Source organism: Chlorocebus sabaeus, chromosome 25, assembly GCF_047675955.1.
Source record: "Chlorocebus sabaeus isolate Y175 chromosome 25, mChlSab1.0.hap1, whole genome shotgun sequence".
Classification (NCBI taxonomy): domain Eukaryota; kingdom Metazoa; phylum Chordata; class Mammalia; order Primates; family Cercopithecidae; genus Chlorocebus; species Chlorocebus sabaeus.
Genome location: NC_132928.1, coordinates 1,610,959 through 1,635,185, shown reverse-complemented (window position 1 = coordinate 1,635,185; position 24,227 = coordinate 1,610,959). Strand labels below are relative to the sequence as shown.

Below are 24,227 nucleotides of genomic sequence, written 5' to 3'. Positions count from 1 at the left end.
TCAGTCTTTAACCATTGAATATGATGCTAGCTGTCAGTTTTTAAATAAATGCTCTTAATGTTGATGAAGTTTTCTACATCAGTTGAGATGATCCTATGTTGTCTTTTTTCTTTTATTCTATTAATGTATATTATATTGATTGATGTTCTTATGTTGAATTACACTTGTATTCCTTGGATAAATCTCGCTTTGTCATGATTTTATATGCTGTTGGATATAGTTTGCTAATATTTTGCTGAGGGTTTTTATATCATATTCTTAAAGGTATGATCTGTAGTTTTATTTTCTTATGGCGTCTTTGGCTTTGGCATCAGGATAATTCTGGTCTCATATAATGAATTTTGAAGTGTTTCTTCCTCTTCTATTTTTTGGTGGAGTGTGATAAAGATTGATTAATTCTTCTTTAAATATTTGGTAGAATTTACCAGTGAAGTCATCTGGTCCTGTACTTTTCTTTGTTGGGAGATTCTTATTATTGAATCAATCTCTTTACTTGTTATAGATCTATTCAGATTTCCTATTTCTTCTGTGGAAGTTTAGATAATTTGTACGTTTGTAGAAATGTGTCTATTTCATCCAAGTTATCTCATTTGTGAGATGTTATTTCACAAATTTATAATCATTTTTATGCATTTGTCTTTTGAATCCTGTAGCAAATAAAAAGTGGAATTAAAAAACAAATAAAAAGTGGAATTCAAAACCAAACTCACTTATGAGTGAGAACATGTGGTGTTTGGTTTTCTGTTCCTATGTTAGTTTGCTGAGGATAATGGCTTCCAACTCCATCCATGTCCCTGAAAAGGACATGATCTCATTTTTTTTTTTTTGCACAGTATTCCATGGTATACATATATCACATTTTTTAATCCAGTCTATCATTGATGGGCATTTAGGTTGATTCCATGTCTTTGCCATTGTGAATAGTGCTGCAATAAATATATGCATGCATGTATCTTTATAATAGAATGATTTATATCATGGTTTAATGATTTTTATATTTGCCCATGCATTTACCGTTACCAAAGTCCTTTAATTTGTCATATGGCTTTGACTTACTGTTTTGTGTCCTTTAGTTTCAATGTGAAGCACTCCGGTTAGCATTTCCTCTTTGGAAGATCTAGTGGTGCAGACTTCCATGGCTCTTGTTTATCTGTGAACGTCTTAATTTCTCCCTCATTTCTGAAGGATGATGTCTTACAGGATTCTTGGTTGAAAGGTTACTTTTTTTTCCTTTTAGCACTTTAAGTACATCATAACACTGTCTTCTGATCTCCTTAGTTTTTTATGAGAAATTGGCTATTAATCTGATTGAGGATCCTTGTACACGACTAGACACTTCTCTCTTGCTCATTTCAAGATTGTCTCATTGCTTTTAGTTTTTGACAGTTTGATTATAATGTGTCTTGTTGGGGGTTATTTGAGTTTATAATACTTGGAGTTTGTTCGACCTGAATTTGTAGATTTAAATATTTCAGCAGATTGCAAAATTTTGAACTATTATTTCTTCAAATATTCTTTCTACCTCATTCTGTCTCTCTTCTCCTTCTGAAAATACCATAACACATATCTGGTTCATTTGGTGGTGTCCCAGGAGTCTCTTAGGCTCTCTTTACTTTCCTTCTTCTTTTTTCCTTTCTAATCCTTAGATTTTATAATTTGAATTGTCCTATCTTCAAGTTCACCTATGCTCTCTTGTGCTTGCTCAAATTGTCTGCTTTGCCCCTCTAGTGAAGTTTTCATTTCAATTATTTGGCATTTTAATGCCAAATATTCTGTTTGGTTCCTTTGATAATTTCTGCTTACTAATAGTATCATTTTGTTCATATATCATTTTCCTGATTTTCTTTAATTCTTTATGTTTTCCCTTAGCTCTTTGAGCATATTTAATACCCTTGTTTAAAGTCTTTGTCTAGACTTCTTTAGGGACAGTTTCTGTCCATTTATTTTGTTTTCTTGAGTGGGCCATAGTTTTTTTCTGATTTTTGTTGTTATTATTACTATTATTGAAAACAGGAGTATTGAGTTTTATACTTATAATGAATGTTATATGTGGCTGAGTATTGATAATAATAATGTATTAACTCTGAAAATAAGATGATCTCCAACCCCAGGGTTTTCTGTGGTTTTTTTGGTTGTTGAAAGCTATAGTAGTCTGTTTAATGATTTTCCCAAACTATTTTTCAAAGACTGTATTCTTTCTCATATGTGGTCACTGAAGTCTCTATTCCCTAGCTTCTGTTAGCTACTGTTTTGACAGTATTTTCTTGAATGCCAGGAACTAAAAACCAACAAAACCGAAAAACTCTTCTTATGATCTTTGCAGATTGACTCTGTGCCAAGACACTTTTTCAGTACTTAGCCATGCGTGCACCAAGCCTAGGGATCAGCCTGAGATGAAAGTTTTGGTCTTCTCAGGTTTACTTATGAGCATGTGTCTACCCTGGGCATGTTCATGGCCTTCTAAATTCCCGCAAGTACAGGGGTGCTTTTTCTAAAAATCTTTTCCTATTTATTTACTTTTTAAATTATATATTTTTTATTTTTATAGATTTAGGAGGTACAAGTGCAAGTTTGTTACATGAATATATTGCATAGGGGTGAAGTCTGGGCTTTTAGAGTAACCATCACCCAAATAGTGAACATTTTACCCAATAGATAATTTCTCATCCTTCATCACCTTCCCTTCCTCCTACGTTGCTGAGTCTCCAATGCATATTATTCCACTCTCTGTGTTGTGAACTTTATTTAGCTCCCACTCATAAGTGAGAAGAAGCATTATTTGACTGTCTGAATTATTTCACTTAAGATAATGGCCTCCAGTTCCAACCACGTTACTGCAAAAGACATGATTTTATTCCTTTTTATGGTTGATTAGTATTCCATGGTGTGTGTGTATATGTTATTTATTTATACATATAATATAAAATAATATATATACACAAACACACCACATTTTCTTTATCCAATCATTTGTTGATGGGCACTTAGTTTGGTTCTATTTTTTTTTTCTTTTTTGTTCATGCTGTCCCTGGGTGGGCTCGAAGGTTGGTTCTATATTGACATAGTTTGGATGTTTGTTTCCTCCAAATCTCATGTTAAAATGTGCTCACCAGTGTTTGAGGTGGGGCCAGTAGGAGGTATTTGGATTATAGGGGTGGATCCCTCATGAATGGCTTGGTGCCATCTTTACAGTAATGAGTGAATTCTTGCTCCATTTGGTTTGTGCAAAAGCTGGACTAATGTTTAAGAGCCTACCATCTCTCTTGCTTCCTCTTGCATCACATGACATGCCTGCTTCCCTTTCACCTTCTACCCTGATTGTAAGCTTCCTGAGGTCCTCACCAGAGGCAGATGCTGGCACTATACTTCTTGTACAGTCTGCAGAACAAATAAACCTCTTTTCCTTATAATTTCTCCAGCCTCAGTTATCTTTTATAGCTATGCAAAACAGACTAATAGCCATATTTTTGCTATTTCAAATAGTGCTGCAATCAACATATGAGTGCGGGTATTTTTTTGTATAGTGACTTATTTTCTTTTGGATAAATACCCAGTGGTGGGACTGCTGGATTGAATGGTAGCTCTACTTTTAGTTCTTTGAGAGATCTCTATAAAGTTTTCAATAGAGGTTGTACTAATTTTCTTTTTTTTTTTCTTCAACTTTTAAGTTCAGGGGTACATATGCAAGAGGTGCAGGTTTGTTATGTAGGTAAATATGTGCCATGGTGGTTTGCTGCACAAATTATCCCATCACCTAGGTATTAAGCCCAGCATCCATTAGCTATTCTTCCTAATGCTCTCCCTCCCTCCATTCCCCCAAACAGGCCCCAGTGTGTGTTGTTTCCCCACTCCCTGTGTCCATGTGTTCTCATAATTCAGCTCCCACTTACGAGTGAGAACATGTGATGTTTGCTTTTCTGTTCCTGCATTAGTTTGCTGAGGATAATGGCTTCCAACTCCATCCATGTCCCTGCAAAGGACATTATCTCATCTTTTTTCCATGGCTGCATAGTATTCCATGGTATACACGTACCACATTTTTAAAATTCAGTCTATCATTGATGGGTATTTAGGTTGATTCCATGTCTTTGCTATTGTGAATAGTGCTGCAATGGACATTTGCATGCATATATCTTTATAATAGGATGATTTGTATTACTTTGGGAATATACCCAGTAATGGGATTGCTGGGTCAGATGGTATTTCTGCCTCTAGGTTTTTGAGGAATTGCCACACTGTCTTCCACAATGGTTGAACTAATTTACAGTCCCAGCAACAGTGTAAAAATTGTTCCTTTGTCCTACAACCTCACCAGCATCTGTTGTTTCTTGACTTTTAGTAATAGCCATTCTGACTGGCATGAGATGGTATCTCATTGTAGTTTTGACTTACATTTTTCTAATGATCAGTGATGTTGAGCTTTTTTTCATGTTTGTTGGCTGCATGTATGTGTTTTTTTGAGAAGTGTCTGTTTATGTCCTTTGCTACTTTTTAATAGGTATTTTTTTTCTTGTAAATTTGCTTAAGTTCCTTGTAGACTCTGGATATTAGACCTTTGTCAGATGGATAGATTGCAAAAATTTTCTCCCATTCTGTAGGTTGTCTGTTCACTCTGATGATAGTTTATTTTGCTGTGCAGAAGCTCTTTAGTTTAATTAGATCCCATTTGTCAATTTTTGCTTTTGTTGCAATTGCTTTTGGCATTTTTGTCATGAAATCTTTGCCTGTGCTTATGTCCTGAATGGTATTGCCTCGATTTTCTTCTAGGTTTTTAAGTTTTTTTGTTTTTTTGATATGGAGTCTTGGTCTGTCACCAGGCTGGAGTGCAGTAGAGTGATCTCAGCTCACTGCAACCTCCAACTCCCTGGTTCAAGCAATTGTCCTGCCTCAGCCTCTGGAGTAGCTGGGATTACAGACACATGCCACCACACCCAGCTAATTTTTGTATTTTTAGTAGAGACGGGGTTTCACCATGTTGGCTAGAATGGTCTCGATCTCCTGACCTCATGATCCGCCCACCTCAGCCTCCCAAAGTGCTGTGATTAGAGGCGTAAGCCACCGCGTCTGACCTCTAGGTTTTTTTTATAGCTGTGGGTTTTACATTTAAGACTTTAATCCATCTTGAGTTCATTTTTGTATGTGGTGTAAGGAAGGGGTCTAGTTTCAACTTTCAGAATATGGCTAGCCAATTCTCCCAGCACCATTTATTAAATAGGGAATCCTTTCCCCATTGCTTGTTTTTGTCAGGTTTGTTGAAGATCAGATGATTGTAGGTGTACAGTCTTATTTCTGAGTTTTCTATCCCGTTCCATTGGTCTATGTGTCTGTTCTTGTTCCAGCACCATGCTGTTTTGGTTACTGTAGCCTTATAGTACGTTTGAAAGTGGGTAGCATGGTGCCTCCAACTTCGTTCCTCTTGCTTAGGATTGTCTTGGCTATTCAGGCTTTATTTTTTGTGCCATATGAATTTTAAAATAGTTTTCTTCTAATTTTGTGAAGAATGTCAATGGTAGTTTAATGGGAATAGTATTGAATCTATAAATTACTTTGGGCAATATGATCATTTTCACAATATTGAGTCTTCCTGTCTATGAGCATGGAATGTTTCTCCGCTCGTTTGTGTCCCCTCTGATTTCTTTGAGCAGCAGTTTGTAGTTCCTTTTGAAGAGGTCCTTCATTTCCCTTGTTAGCTGTATTCCTAGGTATTTTATTCTTTTTTTTTTTTTTTTTTTTTTTTTTTTTTTTTTTGAGAGGGAGTCTCGCGCTGTCGCCCAGGCTGGAGTGCAGTGGCCGGATCGCAGCTCACTGCAAGCTCCGCCTCCTGGGTTTGTGCCATTCTCCTGCCTCAGCCTCCCTATAGCTGGGACTACAGGCGCCCGCCACCTCACCCGGCTATTTTTTTTGTATTTTTTAGTAGAGACGGGGTTTCACTGTATTAGCCAGGATGGTCTCGATCTCCTGACCTTGTGATCCGCCCGTCTCGGCCTCCCAAAGTGCTGGGATTACAGGCTTGAGCCACCGCGCCCGGCGGTATTTTATTCTTTTTGTAAAAATTATGAATGGGAATTCATTCATGATTTGGCTCTCTGCTTGCCTGTTGTCAGTGTATAGGAATGCTAGCAAGTTTTGCATATTGATTTTGTATCCTGAGACTTTGCTGAAGTTGCTTACCAGCTTAAGAAGCTTTGGGGCTGAGACAATGGGGTTTTCTAGATATAGGATCGTGTCATCTGCAAAGATAATTTGACTTCCTGTCTTCCTATTTGAACACCATTGATTTCTTTCTCTTGCCTAATTGCCCTGGACAGAACGTCCAATATTATGTTTAATAGAAGTGGTAAGGCTGGGTACGGTTGCTCACGCCTGTAATCCCAACACTTTGGGAGGTCGAGGCGGGTGGATCACCTGAGGTCAGGAGTTTGAGACCAGCCTGGCCAACATGGTGAAACCCATCTCTACTGAAAATGCAAAAAAGTAGCTGCGCGTGATGGCACACATCTGTAGTCCCAGCTACTCGGCATGTTAAGGCAAGAGAATCACTTGAATCCGGGAGGCGGAGGTTGCAGTGAGCTGAGATAGCGCCTGAGTGACAGAGTGAAACTCTGTCTCAGAAAGCAAAAAAAAAAAGAAAAAAGAAAAGGTGGTGAAAGAGGGCATTCTCTTGTACCGGTTTTCAAGGGCAATGACTGCCTCCAGCTTTTGCCCATTCAGTATAATATTGGCTGTGAGTCTGTCATATATGGCTCTTATTATTTTGAGGTCTGTTCCTTCAACACCTAGTTTAGAGTTTTTAACATGAAAGGATGTTTAATTTTATCAAAGGCCTTTTCTGCATTTATTGAGATAATCACATGGTTTGTGTCATTGGTTCTGTTTATGTGACGGATTACGTTTATTGACTTGCGTATGTCGCATCACCCTTGCATCCCAGGGATGAAGCCAACCTGATTGTGATGGATAAGCTTTTTGATGTGCTGCTGGATTCGGTTTGCCAGTATATTGTTGAGGATTTCTGCATTGATATTCATCAAGTATATTAACCTGAAGTTTTGTTGTGGTCATTGTAGTATCTCTGCCAGGTTTTGGTATCAGGATGATGCTGGCCTCATAAAACAAATTAGGGAGAAGTTCCTCCTTTTCATTTTTTTTGTAATGGTTTCAGTAGAAATGGAACCGGCTCTTCTTTGTACCTCTGGTAGAATTCAACTGCAAATCCATCAGGTTCTGGGCTTTTCATGGTCGGTAGGCTATTTATTACTGCTTCAATTTCAGAACTTGTTATTGGTCTGTTCAGGGTTTCAATTTCTTCTTGGTTCAGTCTTGGGAGCATGTATGTGTCCAGGAATTTATTTTCTAGTTTTCTAGTTTCTTTTCTAGATTTTTTTAGTTTATGTGCATAGAAGTGTTTATAGTATTCTCTGTTGGTGGTTTGTATTTCTGTGGGGTCAGTGGTGATATCCCTCTTATCATTTTTTGTAATTCACTATGAGTTTTTTCATATATTATGTTGTTTGTGAGCAAAGACAGCTTCTTACTTTCCAGTGTGGGTAGCATTTCTGTCTCTTGCCTCATTACACTGGCTACAATCTCTAATCTAATGTTCAATACAGCTGGGAATAGTGGATATCCTTGCCTTGTTCTTCTTCTTAGTGGGGGAAATGTTTAGTCTTTCAGCATCAAGAATGATGTGAGCTGTGGGGTTTTTTGTAGATATCTTTTAGCAGATTGAGGAGGACTTCTTTTGTTCCTAGTTTATTGAGTATCTTTCTTATGAATAGGAGTAAGAAATGCTTTTTCTATATCTATCAATATGTTCCTGTGGCTCCTGATTTTTATGTTATTGATATATTATATTCAATTTTGGATATTAAACCCACCTTGCATTCCTATGATTAATCCCTCTTGGTCATTGTGTATAATATTCTTTCTAGGTTGCTGGAATCAATTTGTTAATACTTTGTTAAAGATTTTTGCAACTATATTTATGAGACATATTGGCTGAATTTTTCTTGTGATGTTTTTGTCTGGTTTTGGTATCAGAATAATATTCGTGTTTATAGTATTGGTATTGTTTCCTTCTTAAAGATTTGATAGAATTCATGAGTAAAGCCACCTGGGCCTGGGCTTTTCTTTACAGAAAGATATTTTATTTAATTTGTTATTTACTTTATGTATTTATTATTGTCCTATTACTTTTACATTTTCTTATACAGGTGCATTCAGATTCCCATTTCTTCTTGAATTAGTTTAAGGTGTCTACTTTTTTTTTTTTTTTTTTTTGAGATAGAGTTTTGCTCTTGTCACCCAGGCAAGTGCAATAGTGTGATCTCAGCTAACTGCAACTTCCACCTCCCGGGTTCAAGTGATTCTCCTGCCTGAGTAGCTGGGATTACAGGCACCCACCACCAAGCCCTGCTAATTTTTTTTTTTTTTTTTTTTTTCAAGTAGGGACAGGGTTTCACCGTGTTGGCCAGGCTGGTCTCGAACTCCTGACCTCAGATGATCTGCCCACTTCAGCCTCCCAGAGTGCTGGGATTACAGGCATGAGCCACCACGCCTGGCCTTAAGGTGTCTCATTTGATAGCACACAGTTGTTCATAATAGTCTCATCATTTATTTTAATTTCTAAAAGGATAGTAGTAATATTTCATCTTTCCTGATTTTGGTAATTGGCATCTTTTCTATTTTTATCTTTGTCATTATAACTAAAGGTTTATCAATTCTGGTTGTCTTCTTGAAGAACTGATTTTTGGTCACTGATTTTCTGTATTACTTTTCTGTTTTCTATTTCATTGATTTCCACTTTCATCTTTCTTATTTTCTTTCTTCTGATTGCTTTGAATTTAATTGTTCTTTTTCTACTTTCATAAGGTGGAAGCTTAGAGTGGTTTGTGACCTTTCTTCTTCTTCTAATATAAGCATTTGAAGTTATAAATTTCCCTCTATGCACTGTTTTAAATGCTTCCCACAAATTTTGGTATACCATGTTTTTGTTTTCATTTAGTTGAGGATATTATCTAATTTCCCTCATAATTTTTTCTTCAAAGTTTCTTAATTATAAGTATTTGGTGAATTCCAAATAAAATTTCTATTTTAATTTTAACTTTAATGCCCTTGTGCTTAGAAAAAATACTTGCTATAATTTTATACTTTTTGAACTTATGGAGATATGTACTATGGCTTAGAGTATGGTCTGTCCTGGTAAATGATCCATGTGTGTTTGGAAAGAATATGTGTCTTGCTGTCATTGGTGTGGAAATTTTTATAAGTCACAGGTCCAGTTGGCTGATAACATTTTTAAGTCTTCCATATCCTTATTGGTGTTCTGTCTTTTAAAAGCAGTTATTGGGCCGGGCACACTGGCTCACGCCTGTAATCCCAGCACTCCACCAGGTCAGGAGATTGAGACCATTCTGGCTAACACGGTGAAACCCCATCTCTACTAAAAATATAAAAAATTAGCTGGGTGTGGTGGCATGCACCTGTAGTCCCAGCTACTTGGGAGGCTGAGACAGGAGAATCACTTGAAGCCAAGAGGCGGAGGTTGCAGTGAGCCGAGATTACACCACTGCACTCCAGCCAGAGTGACAGAGCAAGACTCCATCTTAAAAAAAAAAAAAAAAAAAAAAAGCAGTTATTTAGAGTAGAGTACTAAAATCTCTATGACTGCTGAATTGTTTATTTCTCCTTTCAATTATGTCAGGTTTTGCTTCACATATTTTCAGGCTCTGATTGATTGGGTGCACATATAATTATAATTATGTCTCCTTGGTGTGTTGATTCTGTTATCATTTAATCAACTGTCTTTCTTTGTCCCTAGTTACATTTGTTTTAAAGTTTGTTTTGTCTGATATTGATCTAGCCACTTAGGCTCTCTTACAATTACTGTTTGCATGGATATCTTTTTTCATCTTTTCACTTTCAATCTATATATGCCTCTGAATCCAAAGTGTATCTTTTGGTAGAAAGCATACAGTTGGGTCTTCCTTTTTTATCTAGCCTGGAAATCTCTGCCTTTTGGTTGAAGTATTTAGTCCTTCTTCACATATAATGTAATTATTGATTTTGTGGATTTAAATTTGCCATTTTGCTAAATGTTTTCTATGTATCTATATAATCTCTTTCCTCTATTCATTTTTCCATGCCTTCTTTTATGTTAACAAAGTGACTTTTGGTATGCCATTTTCATTCTTCCCTTGATTTTTTAGACTATATTTCAAAAGATGTTTTCTAAACAGTGGTTGTAGGGCTTGCTTTGTTTATCACAATCCAGTCAGATTAATACTGATTTAATTCTGGTGAAATACAAAAATGGTTAAAGACTGAAAGCTTTCCCTCCAAGATCAGGAACAAAATTAAGATGCCTGCTTTCACCACTGGTATTCCACATTATACCAGAAGCTCTAGACAGACAAATTAGGTGAGAAAAATAAATAAAAGAAATCCAAATTGGAAATGCAGAAGTAAAACTATCTCTGTTTGCAGATGACATGATCCTATATATAATCCCAATGAAAATCCCAATGAATCCTAAAAACAAACACTCAGTAACAACAAAATAAAACTACAGATAATTTTTAAAATCCAGCCAAGTGGCACGGTGCAAAATCAACACACAAAAAAATAAGTCGTGCTTCTATACAACCTCAATGAACAATTCAAAAAGGAAAATAAGAAAATTTCCCATCTGCAGTGGCACCCAAACCAAAACATACCTATGATAAAAATGTATCCAAGAAAATGAAAACTACAAAATGACATTGAAAACTACAGAACGCTGCAGAAAGAAATTTTTGAAAACATAAATAAATGCAAAGACAGCTGATGTTCATGGATTGGGAGACTTAATATTGTTAAGATGACAATATTACCCAAAGTGATCTACAAACACAGTCCTTATCAAGATACCAATGCCCCTTTTTGCAGAAATAAGAAAGTCAGTCTTCAAATTTATATGTAATTAGAAGAGGCCACAAATAGCTAAAACAATCTTAAAAAAGAACAACCTGGCCGAGTGCAGTAGCTCACGCTGTAATGCCAGCACTTTGGGAGGCCGAGATGGGCAGATCACCTGAGGTCAGGAGTTCGAAACCAGCCTGGCCAACATGGTGAAACCCATCTCTACTAAAAATACAAAATTAGCCGGGTGTGGTCGTGGGCGCCTGTAATCCCAGCTACTTGGGAGGTTGAGGCAGGAGAATCACTTGAACCAAGGAGGCAGAGGTTGCAGTGAGCCAAGATCGTGCCACTGCATTCTAGCCTGGGCAACAAGAGCGAGACTCCATCCTGGGGAAAAAAAAAAAAAAGCAACGTTGGACGACTCATACTTCCTGATTTCAAAATATACCATGAAGCTGCAAGAGTCAAAATCATGGGTTATGGCATAAGGAAAGATATAGAGACCAATGGAATAGAATTGAGAGTCCAGAATAACTGGCCCATTCATTTTCAATGAAGGTGCCAAGTCCATTCCATGGAGAAGGAACCGTCTGTTCAACAAGTTGTACTAGACATTCACATACAAAAGAATGAAGTTGGACCCTTACTTCATACCATATACAAAATTTACCACAGAAGTTATTGAAGACTAAGTATATCAACTCAAAGTATAAAATTTTAGAATAAAACTGTCATTGGTTGAATTATGTCCCCCAAAAGACATATTGAAGTTAACACCCCCAGTAGTCATAAATGGAACATTTTAGAAATAGGCTATTTGCAGATGTAATCAAGTTAAGATGAGGATGTTAGGGTGGGGCCTTATCCAATATGACTGATGTACATATAGGAAGAGGAGAAGGGACACAGGCATGGAGCATGCATGTGATGACAGAGGCAGGAACTGGAGCCATGCACCTGCCAGCCATGGAATGCCAAGGATTTCTGGCAAAATCCTAGAAGCTAGGAAGAGGAAAAGAGGGATCCTCCCTGAGACCCCTGAGAGGGAGCCTGGCCCTTCTGACACCTTAACATCAGACTTCTGGTCTGCAGAGCTGTGAGACAAAAACTTTTTGTCGTTTGAAACTGCCCAGTTTGGGGTACTTCGTGACAGCAGCCCTAGGAAACAAATACAGAAACATAGGTCAAGAAATCATGACCTTAGACTTGGCAATAGTTTCTTAGAGACAACAAAAACATGAGCATCAAAATAAATTGGCCAGGTGTAGTGGCTTATGTGTATAATCCCAACAGTTTGGGAGGCCAAGGTGGGTGGATTAGTTGAGTCCAGGAGTTCGAGACCAGCCAGGGCAACATGGTGAAACTCAGTCTCTACAAGAAATACAAAAATTAGCCAGGTGTGGTGGTGTGCACCTGTAATCCCAGGTACTCAGGTGGCTGAGAATCGTTTGAACCCGGGAGGCAGAGGTTGCAGTGAGCCGAAGTTGCACCACTGCACTCCAGCCTGGGCAACAGAGCAAGACTTTGTCTCAAAAAAAAAAAAAAAAAAAAAAAAAAAAAAAAAAAAAAGGGTAGGGTGCAGTGGCTCAAGCCTGTAATCCCAGCACTTTGGGAAGCCGAGGTGGGCGGATCACGAGATCAGGAGATCGAGACCATCCTGGCTAACATGGTGAAACCCTGTCTCTACTAAAAATAAAAAAAAATTAGCCAGGCGTGGTGGTGGGCGCCTGTAGTCCCAGCCACTCGGGAGGCTGAGACAGGAGAATGGCGTGAACCCGGGAAGCAAAGTTTGCAGTGAGCCGAGATTGCACCACTGCACTCCAGCGTGGGCAACAGAGCGAAACTCCATCTCAGAAGAAAAAAAAAAAAAAAAAAAAATTAGCTGGGTGTGGTGGCAAGTGCCTGTAATGCCAGCTACCCAGAGGCTATGGTGGGAGAATTACCTGAGCTCAGTGGGTCAAGGCTACAGTGAGCCAAGATTGCACCACTGCACTCCAACCTAGGTGGCAGATCTAAATTGTCTAAAAAAAAAAAAAAAATTGATAAATTGGGCTTCATTGAAATTAAAAACTTTTGTATGTCAAAGACAATACCAAGAAAGTGATAAGAATGGAAGAAAATATTTTCAAATTATGAATTGATAAAAGCCTAGTATCCAGAATATATAAAGAACTCCTATAACTCAACAAAAAGACAAGCAACCCAATTTAAAAATGGGCAGAAGACTTGAACTGACATTTCTCCAAAGATAATATGTAAATGGTCCACAAGCACATGCAAGGATGCTCCACATCATTAGTCATTAGGAAACACAAGTCAGAACCCCAGCATCCATTCATCACTTGCTAAAATGGCTGTAATCAAACAAATGGAAAATAGGTTCTGGCAAAGGTGTGGAGAAAGCAGAGCCCTTGTTCATTGCTGGTGGGAATTAAAAATGACATACTCCCTGCAGAAACAATTTAGAAGTTCCTTAAAAAGTTAAACAGGCCAAGTGCACTGCTCATCTTTAATCCCAGCACTTTGGGAGGCCAAGGCAGGAGGATTGCTTGAACCTAGGAGTTTGAGATCAGCCTGGGCAGCACAGCAAGACCCCAACTCTGAAAAAAAAAAATGTTAAACATAGAATTACCCTATGGCCCAATTACCATGCATAACAACTCCACTCCTAGGTATGTACTCAAAGGACTGAAAGCTAGTGTTCAAACAAGTACATGTACATGTGTGTTCATAGTAGCACTATTCAATGTAGCCAAAAGGTAGAAACAGCTCACATGTCCCACAGTGGAAAAATGAAACTGGGGCATAGACGTAGGATGGAAAATTGTTTCAAGCATAAAATGGAATACATGCTACAACACTGTCGAGCCTCACAAACACAATGCTAAGTGAAAAAGCCAGACACTAAAAGTCCTATATTGTGCGATTCAATGTATAAGAAATATCCGGAACAGGCAAATCATACAGATGGAATACAGATTGGTGGCTACCAAGGACAGGGTCTAGGGGTGACTTTTGGCTTGATGAAAATGTTTTGGAATTAGATGGTGGTAATGGTTATATGGCATTGTGAATGTACTAAATGCCACTGAATTGTCTGCTTTAAAATGTTTAATTTTATGTAATGTAAATTTTGCCTTGATTTTTAAAAAGTGCTGTCCAGGTGTGGTGGCTCATGCCTGCAATCCCAGCACTTTGGGAGTCCGTGGCAGGAGGACAGCTTAAGGCCAGGAGTTTGAGACAAGCCTGGGAAACATAACAAGACTCTGATTATAAAAGAGGGGTTTGTTTTTTACCTTTTTTTTTTTTTTTTTTTTCGAGACAAGGTCTTGCTCTGTTGCCTAGACTGGAGTGCAGTAATATGAACACAGCTTATTGCAGCCTCAACCTCCTGGGCTCCAGCGATCCTTCTTCCTCAGACTCCTGAGTAGCTGGGACCACAGGCACGCACCACCACACCAGGTAATTTTCTTTATTAGAGATGAGGGTCTCGTTTTACTGCCCAGGCTGGCCTCAAGGGATCCTCCCGCTTCTCAAAGTGCTGGGGTTACAGGTGTGAGCCACCAGATCAAGCCAAAAAAGTTTTTAATAAAAGCTTCAATAACAGAATTTTCATTGGAAACTCTCATCTTTCATGTGAGAATGCCTTTATTTTATACTCTACATTTTTATTTTGAGACATCGTTTAAAAACTGTAAAATCCGCAAATATTAAGTTTATAGCTCAATTATTTTAACATATTCTTTTTTCATTTTTTAAAATTTTATTTCCTGTAACATTGGAGGTTACAATGACTTTTTAAAGCAAATTCCAGACACTATATTTCATCCATAAATATTTCAGTGTAGACAAACATTTTATTTATATATTTATTTAATCTTATTTTATTCTTTTAGTGGCAGGGTCTTGCTCTGTCACCCAGGCTGGAGTGCAGTGGCACAGTCATAGCTCACTGCCGCCTCTAACTCTTGGGCTCAAATGATCCTCCTGCCTCAGCCTTCAGAGGAGCTGGGACTACAGGTGTGCGCCACAGGTGTGCGCCTGGATACTTTTTACACACGAATAGTCCTGTTGCATCACCATTACCACCCTCCGAGATAAAGGACATTTCCTCACTAGAGAAAACGTCCAGTCTCCCCAGGTGACAAATCCCCCTTGCCGAGGTAACCATATTCTGAATTTTGTCATCATTTAATAGTTTTTCCTGTTCTTAAACTTCATTAATGAAATCACACAGCATGGATTCCCTCTGTGCCCAACTTTTTTCGATGACTACTGTTTTTGAGATTCATTCATGTTTCCACATCAGCAGCTCATCCTTCTTTTTCTGTTGTGTCTTCTTTCAGTGTTTGCATGCAGCAAAGTTTCTTCTCTCCATAGTCCTACTAATAGACGTCTGGGCTGCCATCAGTGTTTAGGTCATGTGAATACGTCTGCAACAGATATTACTGTGCAAGTCTTTTGGGGAATATACGTACTTATTTATCTTGGGTCTATGCTTGGTAGAATCTGTTGGCTGTGGTGTAGGGATAAATTCAACTTTATTAGAAACTGCCAAACGTGTTTCTAAAGTGGTCATGCCATTTTTCAATCCTGTGAGCAATGTAGGAGAGTGCTAGTTGCTGCACCTCTTTGCCGATACTTGGTAGTGCCATCTTTTTCATTTCAGTTATGCTATTCATGTGTCATGACCCCTTCTTGAGGTTTGCTGACTTGTAGGAGTTCTTTATATATTCTGGATACATGTATTTCGATGTGTATTGCAAATATTTTCTACCAGACTGTGACTTGGTTTGTCATTTTCTTTTTTTGTTTTATTTTTCTTTTTTAGAGATGGGGTCTTGCTCTGTTCCCCAGGCTGGTTTCAAACTTCTGGCTTCAAACATTCCTCCCACCTCAGCCTCCCAAAGTGTTGGGATGACAGTCATGAGCCATTGCACCTGGCCAGCTTTTAATTTTCTTAGCAGTGTCTTCTGGTGGGAAAAAGTTTTTAATTTTGATGAAGTCCAATTTATTTTTATATTAATATTTTGGTTTCACACATGGGGGGTCTTTTATATTCTGTTTATAAAGATTTGCCTATTGTAAGTTTACAAAGACAATTTTCAACATTTATTCTAGAAGCATTTTGAATTTAATTTTTATATTTAGGCATAAGATCCATCTGAAATTAATTTTTGCATATGGTGTGGGGAAAAGGCCAAGTTTGAGCCAGCTGGTGGCAGTGTCATGTCTGTTGTGACTCCATGCGTGACCCTCAGTGGGCTTTCAGTGCTGTCCACGGCCCTCTCCTGAGCACCACCGCTGCAGATGAGCATTGCAGTCTAGTAGTCAGAGCCAGCACGGGCACTCTGGAGCCTTTGCATTTCCACTTGTGTTTGGAGTCAGCCCCCTCATTTCTACAAAATGCCTGCTAAGGTTTCGAATGATCCATTGTTTTCCATGGCTCTTGGTCCTGTTCCCTGAGACATCCTTTCTTTTGCATTCGTCTCCTTGGCTACTCCTTAAGCAGGCTTTGAAAAATGTTCATTCTGTCTGTTTGTCATGATGTCAGGATGTCTTAAGCTATAGGACTTACATACTCAGGTTTAAGTTTTGTTTGCTTCAAGCAAGTTAGATGGATGTTTTGGCCATTATAATGTGAAAACTCTTATTTCTTTGTAGTATTTCACCATTTGTGTGTCTATGATAATTGTAAATACATGCAATGACTGTATTTCTTTTTTCCAATATAATTCTTTATTTTATTTTATTTTAAAAAAATTGAGCTAGGGCCTTGCTATGTTGCCCAGGCCCAGGTCTCGAACTCCTGGGCTCAAGTGATCCACCTGCCTTGGCCTCCCAAAGTGCTGGGATTACAGGCATGAGCCACCACGCCCAGCTCTACGGCTCCATTTTAATGCCAAGGAATAAGTGTTCTGGCAGCACAAACTGGTCCATGCGAGGTAACGCGGATACATTCAGGTTCAGCCAACAATGTTTTGCATTTTTATGCTTCTTTTCCTGCCAGCCCTAAGGAAGTCAGTGTTGCCTGAATGCTTTAATAAAACATACCCCTGTTTAAATGTATGCAACTGAGCCAGGTGCAGTGGTCCAAGCCTGTAATCCCAGCACTTTGTGAGGCTGAGGCAGGAGGATTGCTTGAGGCCAGGAGTTTGAGACCAGTCTGGACAATATAGTGAGACCCCATCCCTACAAAAAAGGAAATAAAATAAAATAATTAGGCAGGCATTGAGGTGCATACCTGTAGTCCCAGCTACTTGGGAGGCTGAGGCAGGAGGATGGTTTGAGCTCAGGATGGCTTGAGTCCAGGCTGCAGTGAGCCATAATCATACCACTGCATTCCAGCCTGTAACAGAGCAAGACCCTGTCTCAAAGAAAAAAAGGTATGTAACCAGAGCAGGACCCTGTCTCAGGGAAAAAAGAAAAAAAAGGTATGTAACTGAAAAATAAGTTTTTAAAAGGTCTTTTATATATATTGCATGTGAGCAACTTTCTCAGATTTTCTTGGCTTAGTGGCCTTTTGACATTGTGAACATCCTGTTCACCAGTTCAGACTGGTGACAGTTTTACAAGTACAGATCTTAGATTCTTATGTCTTCTCCTGACATCCTCGATGTGCCACCACTCTTTCTGAGGTAACACTTTCTAAATGTCATCGCTGCCTTTTTGGGTGTGTTAGACTGTTGAGGGACAGCACCCCGAGGGTACTTAGAGTCACTGTCATCCAGCAGAGGATGTCTACCGGGAACTTTCTTAATTCTTCCTAGGACTTAGCACAGAATGCCTTAGCACAGGTGCCAACGGCCACACCCTGAGCAGATCTTTATTCCAAGCCGTGTTTTGCTTGATTTTCTCTTTGCCCCCAGGCTTTATTTTATTTTCAGAATATTTTGCTAGCTAGAAAGACTTGAGAACAGACTCAGTTTAATTTTCCAACCCAGAAAACCGCAGCCCCTGTCTTATAGGGGTCAGTAAACTACAGACGAGGAGTCAGATCCACTCCATTGCTTGGTTCTGTGTTGTCTGTGAGTTTAGGATGGTTTTTACACTTTTGTTTTTAAAATATTATTTTATATTTTGAGACACGGTCTCAGGCTAGAGTGCAGTGCATTGATCATAGCTCACTGCAGCCTCAAACTCCCAGGCTCAGGCAATCCTCCCACTTCAGCCTCCTGAGCAGCTGGGACTATAGGCGTGTGCCACGATACCCAGCTAATTTTTGTATTTTTTGTAGAGATGGGGGTCTCGCTATGTTGCCCAGGCTGGTCTCAAACTCCTGGGCTCAAGTGATCCTCCTGCTTCAGTCTCCCAAAGTGCTGGGGTTACAGATGAGCCAGTGCACCCAGCCTACACTTTTAAATGGTTGGGGGGAAAAAAAACCCAAAAGAGGAATATTTCATAAAACATGAAAATTATTTAAAACTCAAAATTCAGTGTCCCTACATTTTTCTTCAAGCACATACATGCCTGTTTATTTACATATTGTCTCTGGCTGTTTCCATTCCACAACAGCAGAGTGGAGCAGTGGCTGCAGAGCTGAGACGGCCTGTAGAGCCTACAGTGTCTACATTTCAGTCCCTTATGGAGTTTGCTCACCCCTTCTTCACTGTGGGTCCTCTACAGTTGTTTGAAAATTGGCGTCTTCTCTTTCGAGTTCCTCTCTTTTCTGTAGTGCCTTTTCCCCAGCCAGAATCGCCATTTGGCTTTCGTCATTCAGCCTGGAAGTCATCTTGTGAAGTCTCTCAAGTTCATTAAACATATTTTGTACTTTCCATGTCTCCGTCAGCAACAGTTTGTGCCACTTCATCCCCCAAGCCACCATCTTCCCAACCTCCTATATCAGTTTTCCCTTCATTTTTCCAGATCCTACTGTGAGTGCTGCTAGCCACGAGCTTCCAAAACCAAGGCCACGTTTTTGATATTTTAGAGAAGCCTCTAATTCCTAGATGCCATTTCTGTATCATTTATCTATTGCCACAAGAATGCTGCATTATAAAGAGTGAGCAGCCCTGGTTCACCCAGCAATGGGCCTTTACTGAGCTCAGGCAGCTGTGGGTTGGTGATGTAACCTGTGGGTTCTTCTGGTTGGGCTGAGCTTCTCCCATTGGGCTGCTGGCTGGCCTGAGAGAGCCTGAGCTGAGGGGCTGGACTCTGCCCCATGCAACTGTCTCCATCCAGCAGGTGGCGTGCCCCTTGGCAATGGTGAAGATTCAAGAGAGTGAGAAACAAGCACTTTTCCAAGCCCCTGCTTAAATCCCGTTGACCAAACCATGTCCGTGGCAAAATTCAGATCCAAGGACTGGTGAAATGCGACACCACACCTCGATGAGAGGAACCGCAAGACATATGGCAGAGGGCACCCATGTGGGAAAGGCGGAGAAGAGGACCCACTAGTGCAGTTCATTTCCCCTGCACTCCTATTTTACTACTCAGCGTACAAACACTTTAAATAGCGTAACTCCATTTTCTTCTTTAACCCCTTACACTTTTGTTCTGTATTTTTCTTCTATACATTATATTGGCATGAATGCTGCTTTAAATCCAGTAATCCTTGACCACATTTTTCACTAGTCTTTCATTTTTAACCACAACCAGGAAAGGGTTAACCCAAGGCCCAAATTCAGTTCACCCAAAACCAGGACCACTCACCTCCCAGTAACAGCCCTCGTTCTCCAGCTCTGTCTCACAAATGTCTGCATCCTCCTCATCTCCTCCAGGGCATGTGAGCAGGCAGGTGTCTTAGTCCATTTGTGTTGCTGTAAAGGAATACCTGAGGCTGGGTAGTTTCTAGAAAAGAAGTTTTTTTGTCGCAGGGTTCTGTAGGCTGTACAGGAAGCATGGTGCTGGCGTCTGCTTCAGGGCCTCAGGCTGCTTCCACTCATGCGGAAGGGGAAGGAACCACATGGCCAGAGGGGAGGAGAGTTCCCAGGCTCCTTTTAACAACCAGCTCTGTCTGTTGGAAGCTAATAGAATGAGAATTCGCTCCCCTCACCTCCACAGCACCAATCTATTCATGAGGGATGCACTCCCCAGGACCCAAATCCTTCCCTTTAGGCCCACCTCCAACATTTGGAGTTGAATTTTAACATGGGATTTGGAGGGGACAAACATCCCAACTATAGCAGTAGGGCAGGCGAATGGTGCCTGCATGTCGACCTATATGATCTGTAGGCCCAGGTCATATCCATGCTTCAAGGTACCCTCATTCCAGGAAAGCTTTCTCAAATTCATCTCTGCCCTCTCTCCCTTCTGAGACACTGGATGCCATTTTATATGTCTGGTGTCTGTCCATCTCTCTTTGTTTGGGGCACAGAATTGGATTCATTCTAATTCTCAGATCAAAAACAATTTACTCTTCGTTGGTTCCTGCACAGCGCTCTTTTAGTGTTTGCTTGCTTATAATAATATGGACACCAATCCAACAAGGAAACTAGAGCACTGACAACTAGAGCACTGTATCTGCTTCTGTGACCCTGCCCCATCTGGCTTTCCACCTCTCCTCCTCTGAGGGAACTTCTTCTTTTTTTTTTTTTTGAGATAGAGTTTCGCTCTTTTTGCCCAGGCTGGAATGCAATGGCGCGATCTCAGCTCACCACAACCTCCGCCTCCCGGGTTCTAGTGATTCTCCTGCCTCAGCCTCCCAAGTAGCTGGGATTACAGGCATGTGCCACCATACCTGGATAATTTTGTATTTTTAGTAGAGACAGGGTTTCTCCATGTTGGTCAGGGTGGTCCCGAACTCCCAGCCTCAGATGATCCACCTCCTTGGCCTCCCAAAGTGCTGAGATTTCAGGCGTGAGCCACCGCGCCCGGCCTCTGAGGGAACTTCTTACCATGCATCTTTGACAGACAGGTCATGGTAAGTATATCCATGGATTCCCAGGCCTTTGCAGAGAATCTGTTGCCCTCAGGAACAACAGCCCACAGATTGGAAGGCTCCAACCTTGATCACAGGAGCAGTAGACTTCACCCTCTCTGATGAGGACCAGCCTTTATATTTTCCTAACACCCTGAGACGGGCACTAGGAATAGCCATGCCCTTTCTATGAGACATGTGTAGCCTTGTCTTGGCTGAATTAGTTAAAAAGGCATCCATATATAATGTAGCACAGGGTTCCAGGATGCATACGTGAACCACAGGCCACAAGACTTGGTTTACAGTGCCCCAGTCAAGGCCAGGAAACCAAACGTAACTGAAAAGTAGCCCTCATATTTATTTGGGTCGCTTAGATGATATTACATGATATGCAATTCCACAACAACACATATTCCCTCTTTCATTTTCCCTCTTCTCCCATTCTCCCACACCCAACAAATCTTTGAACACATACATACACAAAAACAAAAAATAAAAACCAGCCGGGCGCTGTGGCTCATGCCTATAATCCCAACACTTTGGGAGGCTGAGCTGGGCAGATCACCTGAGGTCGGGAGTTTGAGACCACCCTGACCAACATGGAGAAACCCCGTCTCTACCAAAAATACAAAATTAGCCAGGTGTGGTGGCACACGCCTGTAATCCCAGCTACTTGGGAGGCTGAGGCAGGAGAATCACTTGAACCTGGGAGGCAGAGGTTGCAGTGAGTCAAGATAGCACCACTGCATTGTACTCCAGCCTGGGCAATAAGAATGAAACTCCATCTGAAAAAAAAATAAAAAACAAACAAAAAACCGACCAAGCACAGTGGCTCATGCCTGTAATCCCAGCACTTTAAGAGGCCAAGGCAGGTGGATCACCTGAGGTCAGGAGTTCAAGACCAGCCTGGCCAACATGGTGAAACCCCATCTCTACTAAAAATATAAAAATTAGCCAGGCATGGTGGTGCCCACCTGTAGTCTCTGCTACTTGGGAGGTGGAGGTTGCAGTGAGCCAAGATTGCACCACTGCACTCCAGCCTGGGCGACAGAGTGAGACCCGGTCTCAAAACAACAAAACAAACAAACAAACAAACAAAGCCTCTATGTGACTTTCAACTCCGTAGACTGTTCTGTCCTGATTTGACTCTTCATGGAACACTCTCTTACTTTGACATCTTTTGTTTTAACTTTTATAATTGTTTCTTTTTGATATAAATATTCAGGAAACCAAACATAGGGTTGGGGTTAGGGCTAGGGGTTAGGCTTAGGGTTAGTGTTCCTTCAGTATGTGGTGGGGATCCTCCCCAGTGAGACCTGGGCTCCTCCCCATCTGTGGTTGGGACTTCATTCATGGGTCATTGGAGTTACTCCCTGTCTGTGGTCAAGGCTTCCTCCCCTACCTTCCACAAATGGTGAGGTTTTCTCCCTGTGAGTGGGCAAAGCTTCTCCCTACATGTGGTAGGGCTCCTTCCCCTGAGTGGTCAGGGTTCCTCTCTCCGTGTGGTGAGACTCCTCCCTATGTGTGGTCAGGACTCCTACCTGTGTGGTGGGATTCCTCCCTATGTGGTCAGTGCTCCTTCCGGTTTGTGGTGGAGCTCCTCCCTATGTGTGGTTAGGGCTCCTCCTCATTTGGTGGGGCTCCTCCCTCTGAGTGTTCAGGGCTCTTCCCTGTGTGTGGTGGGACTCCTCACCATGTGCAGTGGGGCTCCTCCCTATGTGTGGTCAGGGCTCCTCCCTATGTGTGGTGGGGCTCCTCCCTACGTGTGGTGGGACTCCTCCCTATGTGTGGTCAGAACTCCTCCCTATGTGTGGTGGGGCTCCTCCCTATGTGTGGTTAGGGCTCCTCCCTATGTGTGGTGGGACTCCTCCTTATGTGTGGTCAGAACTCCTCCCTATGTGTAGTGGGGCTCTTCCCTATGTGTGATGGGGCTCCTCCCTATCTATAGTGGAGCTCCTCCCTATGTGTGGTCAGGACTCCTCCCTATGTATGGTGGGACTCATCCTTCTGTGTTGTTAGGGCTCCTCCCTATGTGTGGTGGGGCTCCTCTCCATGGGCTGTCCCCTTGGTGTCCATTGTGGGGCAGGGATCCCCCCACCCCACCCAAGGCAGGCGCTGCCCCCTCACAGGAGCCCTCCTCCCACAGGTGAGACCTCAGATGAGCTGCAGGAGGTGCAGCTCCCGCTGATCCCGGAGCCCTGGTGCCGCCTGCTCTACGGACACATGTCCTACATCATGCCCGACATGCTGTGTGCTGGGGACATCCTGAACGTTAAGACCGTGTGTGAGGTGTGCCCCTCCTGGTCCGTGAGACAGAGGTCACGGGTGCCCTGTGCCTGTGGACCCCAGGGGACCCCGCTCTGGCCTCCCACTGACTAGCAGGAGCCCTGCAGCCGTGCCCTGAGCTGAACAGGGCGATGCATGACAATGTACGAATGCCGCATGCCTGCAGCAGGCCTCCCTGCAGCTCTGGGCTGTGTTGCAGCCAGTAGGGGGGCTGGGTGAGAGGGGGACACTGGCCCCTTCCAGCAGGGCCTGCACAGCCACCCCCTTGCACCGAGAGACAGGTGCAGGAGGCAGCAGACCTGGGACTCCCAGTTCACAATAACTCCCTCTTCCTTTCTAGGGCGACTCCGGGGGCCCACTTGTGTGTGAATTCAACCGCAGCTGGTTGCAGATTGGAATTGTGAGCTGGGGCCGAGGTTGCACCAACCCCCTGTACCCTGGAGTGTATGCCAGTGTTTCCTATTTCTCAGAATGGATATGTTATAACATAGAAATCACACCCACTCCTGCTCAGCCAGCCCCTGCTCTCTCTCCAGCTCTGGGGGCCACTCTCAGTGTCCTTGTGGCCATGATGGCTGGCTGGTCAGTGCTGTGAGGTCAGGATACCCACTCTAGCATTCTCACGGCTGCACAACCTGCCCCAGCCCAGCTGCCTCCAGAGCCCTAAGCATCTCCTGTCCTGGTCTCTCTGAAGCAGGCAAGGGCCACCTATCCCAAGGGTGGATGCTGAGTCCAGGAGGTGATGAGCAAGTGTACAAAGAAGAAAGGGAAGGGGGAGAGCGGCGGGCCAGGGAGAACCCAGCTTGGGCAGAGTGCACCTGAGATTTGATAAGATCATTAAATATTTACAAAGCAAGCCTCTGAGATCACCTGTGTGGCTCCTTCTGCCCCTGCCAGAGTCATTGTCCTCTTCTATGCACAGAAAGGAGAGACTATCACCCCTCCTCAGACTCTCAGGAAAGGAGAAGCACAGACCGAATCAGCTTTTTCCAGAAACAGAGGGGTGATGACACAGACACACTCCTCTGAATGTGTGGAGACAACTCCTGGTCAAAGCCCAGGCCCGAGGAAAGGTCATTGCTTACATGCCTACACCTGTACATATAAAACAGCTGCAGACATTTAAACATCCAATTCCAAAAAAAAAAAAAAAAAAGTGTTGAGGCGGTAACCTGAGCTGAAA

The 24,227-nt window shown here is 41.7% G+C and overlaps 1 protein-coding gene across 1 annotated transcript in view; it reads left to right on the top strand.

The window, feature by feature from the left end:
- Nucleotides 1-23,639, top strand: part of PRSS38 (serine protease 38) — a 28,908-nt gene extending 5,269 nt beyond the window's left edge. The window contains exons 4-5 of the mRNA XM_007988217.3: nt 22,905-23,047; nt 23,385-23,639. Of these exons, the coding sequence (XP_007986408.3) occupies nt 22,905-23,047; nt 23,385-23,639 (398 nt within the window). The remainder of the gene's footprint in view (nt 1-22,904; nt 23,048-23,384) is intronic.
- Nucleotides 23,640-24,227: the final 588 nt, after the last annotated feature.